At 64.3% G+C, this 9,963-nt stretch overlaps 1 protein-coding gene across 1 annotated transcript in view; it reads right to left on the bottom strand.

Annotated features, from left to right (window-relative positions):
- Positions 1 to 935: 935 nt before the first annotated feature.
- BAHCC1 (BAH domain and coiled-coil containing 1) overlaps positions 936 to 9,963 on the bottom strand; it is a 29,184-nt gene continuing 20,156 nt past the window's right edge. Inside the window, exons 11-27 of the mRNA XM_049776132.1 lie at positions 8,728 to 8,916; positions 8,499 to 8,635; positions 8,219 to 8,335; positions 7,093 to 7,192; positions 6,623 to 6,894; positions 6,314 to 6,456; positions 5,959 to 6,230; positions 5,765 to 5,869; positions 5,464 to 5,623; positions 5,209 to 5,323; positions 5,054 to 5,129; positions 4,868 to 4,976; positions 4,374 to 4,493; positions 4,121 to 4,297; positions 2,841 to 4,021; positions 1,444 to 1,680; positions 936 to 1,142 (exon numbers count right to left, since the gene is read on the bottom strand). Coding sequence (XP_049632089.1) covers positions 936 to 1,142; positions 1,444 to 1,680; positions 2,841 to 4,021; positions 4,121 to 4,297; positions 4,374 to 4,493; positions 4,868 to 4,976; positions 5,054 to 5,129; positions 5,209 to 5,323; positions 5,464 to 5,623; positions 5,765 to 5,869; positions 5,959 to 6,230; positions 6,314 to 6,456; positions 6,623 to 6,894; positions 7,093 to 7,192; positions 8,219 to 8,335; positions 8,499 to 8,635; positions 8,728 to 8,916 — 3,717 coding nt within the window. The remainder of the gene's footprint in view (positions 1,143 to 1,443; positions 1,681 to 2,840; positions 4,022 to 4,120; positions 4,298 to 4,373; positions 4,494 to 4,867; positions 4,977 to 5,053; positions 5,130 to 5,208; positions 5,324 to 5,463; positions 5,624 to 5,764; positions 5,870 to 5,958; positions 6,231 to 6,313; positions 6,457 to 6,622; positions 6,895 to 7,092; positions 7,193 to 8,218; positions 8,336 to 8,498; positions 8,636 to 8,727; positions 8,917 to 9,963) is intronic.

Below are 9,963 nucleotides of genomic sequence, written 5' to 3'. Positions count from 1 at the left end.
TTGTCCTGGGGGTCATGCAAGAGGTCCCCCACGAAGAGCAGCAGTGAATGGGGCATATTCCTGGTGTTCTGGGTGAACCAGAGGCCCCGGGACTCAGAAGCACATGGTCTGCGGGCATTTGGGGACACCGTATGGGTGACAGGGATCCCAGGACAGCCCATCCCAACCCCACACTGGTTCCGGGGTGTCCCCAGCTGGGACTGAGACCACCAAGCCGTCTGCTCCGGTGGGCAGCCATGGGAAGAGTTGGGGGACTGGGCACCCACAGACACAGCCAGGGAATTAGAGTCACAACGACTTGGAAGATCCCAGAAAGAACACCCGAACATCACCATTTCGTATCAATACTTTAAAATATTTGTTCACTTTGTTTCAAACAGAGGGAAGGTGGGTTCCGCTGCCCCTGGGCCCAGCCCTCCCCTAACACTTCTTTTCCTAGGAGATGGATTACAGGGAAATAACACGGGGGCATGACCCGCCTTACACAGACCCCCCAAGAGATGAGCAGGGCGCCCCGGCCCGCTCCAGCTGCCTGCCCTCACAGATGTGGCTGTCGGAACTCAGCCAGGCTGGGGAAAACAGTGCATTTTCACAGAAAACCCCAGAACAAAATCCCCGCACGCGCACGCACACACACACTCACGCACTCACCCGTGTGCCCGCACACACGCCCCTCGCCACGCCCGTGGGGAGATGCTCCCGCCACGGCTCCCCGTGAGACTCCCCGCAAAAATACATATTTACATCGAGAATAAATAGGGCGACACACCTGATTTCTGCCTTCCCTGCTGGGGGCAGTCGGAGGTACTAGGGACAATATGGCTTGATTCGAATCTCGTCTGTCACCTGCCGAGCCGAGAGCGGGGCGCCGGCCGCTGGTCCCCGCACCTCGCGCCCCGGGAAAGGAAGGAATGAGAGAGGCCCGACCGCCGGGCTCAGCACAGGATGGGCGCGCCCTCGGCCGTCACCAGGCGGCCGGTGGTGGGGTCGTAGGTGCCCGCCAGGTAGTACAGGTCCTGCCGGTCCTGGCACTTGCGGCCCCGCGTCATCTGCTCGTACTGCTCGCGCGCCACCACCTGGCACTTGTGGGAGATAGTCTGCACGTCGTTCTCGTCCTGGTGGCAAGACTGGTACAGGGCGTGCTGCGGGGGGCGGGGGCGTGGCCGCGGGCCGGCCCGGCCGCCAATCAGGACCCGGCCTCCACGCCAGGCCCCGCCCCTCATTCAAAAAACCACCCTCGTAGCCCCGCCCCCAGACACTGGCGCCGCCCACCCGTCCTTGGCCGCCCTATATGGCTCCACCGTCAGTCAAGGCAGCCGCTGTCTCACCCGACACTAACCCCGCCCACCCTGACCCCGCCCCTCGACAGAGCCACGCCCCCGCACCCACACCCGCCGTCACCTCCAGCTTCATTCCATCACCCCGCCCCCGGCACCGACCCACCTTGCCGTCGCTCTGCCTCTTGCCCAGCCGCGTCTCCTCCGGGTGGTAGAACCACTTGACCTTGACCACCATGTTGCGGCCCCACGACTCCCACATGCTCTCGATGCGGCCGATGTAGGGCAGGTTGGGGCGCCCGGCCGAGAGGAAGACGGCGCAGTCGCCCACGCGCAGCGTCTCCTTGCCGCGCACGATGGCCTTGTAGAAGAGCTTCCGGCCCTTGCCCTTCATGCCGCGGCGCTGCGAGGGGGGCAAGGGGTGAGGCGGAGGGTGCACGTGCAGGGAGCACCGCCCGGGTCGCGGGAGGCATCGTCTGGGGTGTGGGTGGAGGGCGGCATGGCATGGGCGCAGTCCTGGCCCGGAGTGCAAGGACGGCAGACCACCTTGCAGGGCCGGAGAGGGGAACACAGTGTCTGTAGCCTGGCACACCACCTGCAGTGTTAGCTGGCCCACGCCAAGCACCTAGACCCACAAAACTGCCAGGCGGGGGCCAGGATCCACAGCCAGAGCATGGCGGTCTCATGCAAGTGCCCCCATCCTGCTGTGCCCTGGGGAGAGGCAGTGCCCAGGCCCCGGTGTGTGTGTGGGGTGTTCCAGGGACAGGGCCCCGTGTGTCCACCCAGACACAGGTGGGCGGCTGCCCTCACTCCAGACCCCTTGTCTTTCTGACTTCTTATCCACGTCTGCCTATACTCAGAGCTTACACCTGGCAAGGCCTGGGACCACAGATAGACCTGGATCAGCTGTGTGCCAGGCCAGTGCCCTCCCAGTCTACTATGACTCTGGCCCCACATTCCCCTTTTCTTTTCTTTTTCTTTTCTTTTTGGCTTGGTTTGGTCACATCTGGCTCTGTCTCAGAGCTCACTCCTGGTAGGACAACCACAAGGAAGGCAGGGGATTGAACCCAGGCCAGCCGCATGCAAGGCAATGGCCCTCCCTGCTGTGTTCTTTTTTCTTTTGTTTTTTGTTTTTGGGTCACACCCAGTGGCACTCAGGAGGCTCCTCCTGGCTCTACACTCAAGGCTCGGGGCACCACATGGGATGCGGGGAATGGAACCACCACCTCCTGGGTTGGCAGTATACAAGGCAAATGCCCTACCGCTGTGCTATCTTTCAGGCCCTGAGTTTCCCTTTTCTTTTTTTTTTGGGCCACACCCGGTAACGCTCAAGAGTTACTCCTGGCTATGCGCTCAGAAGTTGCTCCTGGCTTGGGGGACCATATGGGACACCGGGGGATCGAACCGAGGTCCATCCAAGGCTAACGCGGGCAAGGCAGGCACCTTACCTCTAGCGCCACCGCCCGGCCCCGAGTTTCCCTTTTCTAAGGTTGAGTTTAGAACCAGGATACCCATCCGAGGAGAGGGCTGGGATGGGGCAGGGAGGGTGGGCCAGGGCCTTACCTGCGTGGGGCTCCCAGACCACTTCCAGAGCTGCCGGGCGGGCAGGAAGGCGGAGATCTTTGGCCGGTTCTCCACAGACGGTAGCCGCTGCCTCCGGGGCAGCTCTTTGGAGAAGCTCAAGGCCTCCTTGCGCTTGAGCCCGGCCTTCCCGCCCCCGCTGGGGCCAGAGCCTGCCGCTCCGCCCGCCACCGCAGCTCGGGACAGAAAGCATCGCTGAGGGTGGGCGTGGGGGCCGCTGCTCTTGGGCCGAAGGGCCTCGGGCTGGGCCAGGAGGGTGGGCACAGGGTGCGAGAGACAGCGTGGGAGAAGCAGGGTCGGGTCCTCGTCCTCGTCGGAGCTGCAGGACGAGCCGTCGTCAGAGGAGCAGAGGCTGGAGGTGGACAGGGAGCCGGACGACGAGGAGGTGGACGAGCCGGACGATGAGGACGAGACGGAGAGGCGGGCTAGGAAGCGTGCAGGCACGCCGGGAGCCAGCCCGGGTGCATCCTCCTCCTCCTCGTCCGAATAGGAGCTGTGGCAGTCACTGTCACAGGGCAGCGGGAACTCGGCCTGGCTCGAGAACTTGCGCAGGGCCAGCCCCATGGGCAGCGGGTGGATGGGCGCCCGGCCCTTCCGGTCCTTGGCCAGCAGTGCTGGGTGTGTGTAGCTGGGGCTGGCTGGTGGCCTCCCCAGCTTGGGTGCCAGTCCCTTGTCGCCTGCCAGCAGCGTCTTGCAGGCTTTGTTTTTTGGGGAGGTCACTCCCTCGTGGTCAAGCTTGACCAGGAACTCGCTCCCGACCCGCCGCCGCCCGCCTTTCTCAGCCTCGGCCCGCTCTGCCTTCTTGGCCCGCAGCAGCCTATGGGCGCCCCCGGGGAGGCCCTGGGCAGTGGTCGTGCCGCCACCGAAGGGTGCATAGCTGCTGGCCAGGCTGCTGAAGGAGTCGGCTCGGAAGCCAGTGCCGAACACGGGCGCGGTCACGCTGTGCACTGGGAACAAGGCCTCACGGGCCCGTAGCCGACGTGCGCTGCCATTTAGCTGGAAGAGGTTCTGCAGGATGCCTGGGCCCTTGGCCGCTGCCGCTGCCGCCTTCCGCTTGGTCTGAGCCACTGACCAGCTCAGCAGGGGGCCACTGCGCCGGCCCAGGAGGTGGTCTGAGACCCCCGATGGGGCTTTGGCACCTGAATTGAGCAGCTCCACTTTGCCTGTCGGGTGACGGGGACGGCCAGTGTAAGTGGACAGTGGCCCCCTACCAGGCCCCTACCCAGACCCACAGCACCTCCCGGACACCTGCCCCCAAGTACCGGCTCTGTCTCTCCGGGGTGGCTTCTTCCCAGCGACCTTGCAAGCTTCTGGGCCATCGAGCGTCTTAGGGGACAGGCTGGGGGCAGAGGCCTCGCTGGGCGGGGGAGCCTCACAAACTGCCTTTTTAGTTCTGCGGCAGCTGCTGGGCACCAGCAGGGCAGGTGAGGGTTCAGTGCCTGTGGGGAGCAGCGTGTCAGCCAGGTAGGACAGGGATGAGGCGGGGCGAGGTGAGGCAGGTGGCCCGGGACTCACACTGGATCTTGAAGTCGGGGGGTAGCAGCCGGATGTTGGACACGGCTATGTGGCCCGTGTCACCATCGTCAAATTCCACCACTACCGAGTCGAGGTCTTCCTCCTCATCGCTGGATGAACCTGTGGGCAGCCAGAGCGAGTGTGGGTAAGGGATCCTCATCCACTGCCCCAGGACATATTTTGGGGGGGTCACACTTGGCAGTCAGGGATCACCCCTGGAAAGCTTGGGGGACCCTATGAGATGCTGGAGAGCGAACCTGGGTTGGCCGCGTGCAAGGCGAATGTCCTCCCCTGCTGTGCTCTCACTCTGGCCCCCCCAGGGCACCTCTGACCTGCAGTGGCCTCATCCGTCACACTTCAGAACCCCACCTAGGGTCAGGAGCTCACCTGGGGGCCCAGGGTGGCATTGGGGCCCCCACCTCCAGGAACCGGCCCCAGCCCTATTGTGAGACTGTCCACCAGCAACCCGGCAGGCAGGGACCCCTGAGGCTTACCCCGAACCACACTTCCAGGGTACAGGCAGCGGGACTGCTGGCTCCAGTAGGCGCAGACCCTGGTGCCCGGCGGGAGGGCTCTGCTGGACTGAGGCCGCACGTCTAGGACCTGGGGACAGGGGCAGCATGAGCGGGTGCCCAGGACGGGTGAGGTGGCACCATGGGATCCCTCGGGCCGGGACTCACCGCCTCCTGCAGAAGCTGCTCCAGGGAGTAGATCCGCGGGCGGTTTCCTCTCTCGCCCTCGATGATGATGCTGTAACTGAGGGCACCAGCATGAGCCGCGGAGGCAGCCGCTGAGGTGCCCACACACCCCACTTGTAATCGCCCGCTGTACTTACATGTCTGGAGGTTGCAGAGTCCGCACACTGCCCGCGTACAGCAGCCGGTCCTCCTTGGGGATGAGCACCGGGAGCCCGTCTTGCAGGTCCTCCTCGTGGATGGTGCAGGAGCGCGCTGGGATATGGGTGTGGGTGTGTGTCAGCGCCCAAATACCCTGCCCTGCCTTGCCCCACCTCCATCCATCTGCACTCCCACCCTCCGTGTGCTGCATATCCCTTGGCCGTTCTGCCATCGCCAGGCCCAGACCAGCTCACCCAGTGCCGCGCTCTGCTCTGCGCTCAGGGGCCCCGCCTCCTCATCTTCATCATCCTCCTCGTCCTCATCCTCCTCCTCTGAGAAGCTGCTGGTGTCGAAGCGAAAGTCTCTGTCCTGCGCGAAACTCTGCAGCAACCGGCTCACAGCACGGCCTGGGCCCTAGGGGATAGGAATGGCTCCATTCAGGGCCAGGGACCTAGCGTGGAGAGGGGCACGGCGGGGCCCTAGGGGACAGGCCCATCTCCACTCGTGCCTGCCAGGGCAGGGCGCAGCATGGGGATGGGCAGGAACTGCAGGTACCTGTTGGCGGACCACTGTGCCCTTGGCCTTGCCCAGCTTCCTGGCCCCCAGGATGGCCTTGGCATTGCGTGGAGAGAGGGCGATGGTCAGGGCGCCGTTCTTGCGCTGCAGGCAGGGGTGGCAGGCGGTAAGTGGGCAGGCCCGGGCTCATATCCCTGTACCCCCTCCCTCCCGAGTTGCCCGCTGACCCTCACCCGCAGGCCCGGCTGCAGTGCCGCGCCCTTGCGTGTTGCCCGTTTAAGGCGCTCCCCAGCCAGTGTGCCCTCCTGCCGTCGTGAGAAGCCCCGCGTGCTGCCAAACAAGGCATCCCTGGACGAGGCCCCCAGTGCCACTGTCGGTCCTGGGCCTTTCTTCTTGCATGGTGGCCTGCGCCCCGGTGCCCGAGCCAGCTTGGAGCCCACCTTGCCCTTCACGGTCCGCCTCTTGATCTTGACCTCGCTGTCGGGACTGGAGAGCCGGCAGGCCCCTGCAGGAAGAGGCGGTAAAGGCGAGCATGGTCAGGGCTGTGGGATGCGGGTCCAGAATGGCTCCTGCTGCCCCGGTGCTCACCCAGTAGGCCCTGCCGTTCCTCCTTCTTCCTGGCCTTGCGGTTGGCTTCCATTTTCACCACCGACGATGGAGAGACGCCAGCCGTCGCCTGCAGCACCAGCTCGGACCCCAGGAAGCCCTCGCGACTCTCACTGTCACAGCCACTGCCTAGAGGGGACGAGGTGTAGCCTGAACATCGTCAACTGTGAGCCCGGGGGCGCTGAGGACCCCAGGTTCTTTCCTGCCCACTTCCATCCCACCAGCATGGACACACGTGCTTGTCCCTGCCGCTGCCCAGTCCCCCAGCCCCACCTGCCCGTGCCTAGCAACTTGCCTGTCCCATGGGCACTGCCCACTGCCAGCCGGGCTGGGAACTTGGATGCAGCTCGGCTACCGGCATCCGCCCCGGGCTGTGGGCCCCGTGCTGCTGCAGACACGGTCCTGGCTCGGGGCGGCTTCTTCCGCACGCGTCCACCTGGGGCCTCCCTCCTCCGGAAGGGGCTGAGGCTGGTGGGCAGCCCCCGAGTCCTGGCCTTGGGCTCCCGCGGGGCAGCCGAAGACGCTGCTTCCCTCTGGGCGCTGCCCTTGAACCGCAGCCGTTCCTGCAACAGGAGGAGGTGCTGTCATGGACCCTGCCGAGCTGTTGGAGCTCTGAGAGGGGCACAGGGGGTCTTTGCGGCCACGGGCCAGGGTGGTGAGTGGGCAGCAAGACCTGGACCTCCTTCTCCCAGAGGGGCGCCACGCCCCTCCGGGTGCAGCACTGCTTGTGTGGCCTTGGGGACACAGGAGCCTGGACTCACCCCCGAGACCGACTGTAGCTTCTCTAGTTTGCTGCGCTTTGTGGGGGGATCGTCAGCCCGCAGCTCCGCACACAGCAGGCTCAGGCTGGAACGCACGGCCCTGAGAGAGAGCGCAGGGGCATGTGGGCAGATAAGCATGGGGCGGGCACAGGCTTCCCTGCTTCCAGCCCTGTCAGCAGCTCCTGCACAGGCTGAGCCCAGGTCCCATCCAGATCCATCACGTGCCCAGCTGTGGGCTAGGGTTGCCCAGTGTCCCTGTTGACCCCGGTCCAGGGCCCAGCTGGAATGGACTGTGCCAGGGAGCAGTAGTAGAGACCCCTGGGGGCTCTGAGGCCCAAGCTCAGGCCAGGTTGCTGATCTCCACCCGCCCCTCCTGACTCAAGTACAGGGGCCACTCTGGATGCCCTGTCCTCACCACCCAACTCCCCGCACCTGCTGACTCAGGGCTCACCCACCCCACACTGGACGAGTCCTGGTGCCCAGGAAGCAGAGGTGACCCTCCCCCTTCCTGCTTGGGTGGCTACAGTTAGTCTCTGGCCCCCCACATCCACGGATGGAGGGGGAGCCCCACACAGGAAGTGGCTGATGACCTCTCTCCCAGCATATGGCATATGGGTGCACCTCCTGGAGTGGAGGGACCCTCCCTCCCGACCCCCGGATGGCTGCTTCTCTGAGGTGCTCCGGAGCCCTGGGGGGGACAGCAGGGGGGCCCAGACACGGTGGGTCCCTTCCCCGCGGCCTGCAGACGCCGTCCCCTTCCCTGCACTCACTAATGTTTTGTGACATAAAGCCCTGAGATTAATTTTTTGCCTCTGTCTTAATTGAAGGAACCATTTAGTGCCGATTTAACTATTATTACCAGATCATCAGGATTGATGCAGTGCACTGCACGCGCCAATCCCGTTTGGGGGAGCACGAGGATTTATGCAAATGGGCCTGCCGGGAGAGGCAATTTGCGGGAGGAGGACAATTATCCCGCCGGCCGGGAGCTCAGCGCCACCGGAGCCTGCGCCGAAGGATAGAGCTACACGGCTGCTGGGGGTGGGGGGGGAGGGAGGTTGGCCTCCTCGCGCTGGTCAGGCCGGGGACACCCTTAAGCGGGGACAGGGGAGGCCACCCCGCTTACCTGACCTCCCTGCCCTCTGCCCTGGGGAGCCGGGTGCCGGGCAACAGGCTGCAGAACTTGCGCTTCCGGGGCCGGCCAGGCCCGCGCCGAGCTGGACTCCTGGAACCGTCCTCTCGCCTGCAGGAGGGTGGGGTCAGAGACAGGCCACCTTGCAGTCCTCTCCGGGGTTCCCCTTGCCCTCCCCCAGGAGCCTCTCCTCACCCCTGCCCGTGCACCAGGCCTTACCCTTCCCACCCAGGCCAGCTCACACACTCCCGTACATGGACCCTGCCCCTCATACTCATGGTCCCGCCGGCGCTGCAGACGCGCCAGCTCTCGCTGCTTCTCCTTATAGCGTCGCTGTAGCTCTGCCAGCTGCACCCGCATGGCCACCTCCTGTGTGTCCAGCTGCTCGATGGCCGCCTTCAGGGGGCACACCTGCGGGCAGGGCACAGGGGCCACATGAAGGGGGCAGAGCACAAGAGCTCCATGAACTCCTGAGACGTGTCGGGCGGGCGCTCCCCACTCACAGGCTTGATCTTGGGGGTCCACGTGTCCTTGCGCCGGAGGATCTGCATGCGTGGGGTGACTGTGGGGGCCCTGCTGGGGTCTGGCTCGGGCAGCGTGGCGGGGGTGCTGGGGTCCAGGCCTGCAGCCTCCACCAGCGACCAGGCCGAGGCGAGCGTGGCCAGGCGCTGCAGGTTGAAGGCCAGCACGTCCTCTTCTGCGGGAACAGGGGGCAGTGAGCCAGCGGTGCCCCCCAGCGGCCATGCCAAGGACAGGGTCTGCCAGACTGGGGTGCATGGGGGGGAGCTAGGCCAACCTTCCTAGCAAGAAACTGCCGCCCTGTGGGAGTCTCAGGACCCTACTGACAACCAGCCAGGCAGGGAACCAGCACTGCAGGCCAAGTTACACAGCCTTGGGTCAGGCGGCATCACAGCCGGGCCATTTCCCGAGGGCCCGTTCCTGAGGAAGCCCTTCCTGAGGGCTTCGTTCCTGACCCTGCAAGGCCCAGCTCTGCACTTTGCCACACGCATGGACTCACATTCACTCTCCCATATACACTTAGCTATACAACCTCACATCCACACACGTAAGGACCCACACACACTTAGACTTACAGACACCCACCCACAAGGCATACACATGTATGCATTTGTTTACATACAGGCACTCACACAAACAAACACGCACAAGTACGCACATGTACTCACACGGACACACATCCAATCACTGACACACACATACAGACACATCCATATACGTAAATGTAGAAACACACCGACAGTGCTGATGCATTCACCTCCCCCACTCTCACATGTGCATACGCACATGAGCTCAGGAACACACATATATGTACTCAAAAGCACACACACGCACACATGCCAGCTGGCCCACAGGTGACTCACATGCCACAGCACTGTGGAACAGTGCTCTGCTTCTTCTGGGGTCAGGGCTCCCCTGAAACAGTTCTCCCACTGGAGTGCTCCCTGAGACAGTTCTCCTACTGGAGGGAGTGCTCCCTGGGCCAGTGCTCCTCCTGGAGGGTGTACTCCCCTGGGGTAGCGCGCCTCCTGGCAATAGGAACAGTACTCTGCTCCTCCTGGGGTCAGTGCTCCCCTGAGACAGTTCTACTGGAGGGAGTTGCTCCCGGGGCAGAGCTCCCCCTAGCAGTAGGAACTGGACCTGTCCATAGCAGCCATGGACCCCAATCCACAGTGGGGACCCCCGGCTGCCCAATGTGGACAGTAACTGAATCAGGGCAG

Source organism: Suncus etruscus, chromosome 1, assembly GCF_024139225.1.
Source record: "Suncus etruscus isolate mSunEtr1 chromosome 1, mSunEtr1.pri.cur, whole genome shotgun sequence".
NCBI classification, from domain to species: Eukaryota; Metazoa; Chordata; class Mammalia; order Eulipotyphla; family Soricidae; genus Suncus; species Suncus etruscus.
Note: the sequence above shows the minus strand (reverse complement) of the source record. Positions and strands in the feature narration are given on the sequence as shown.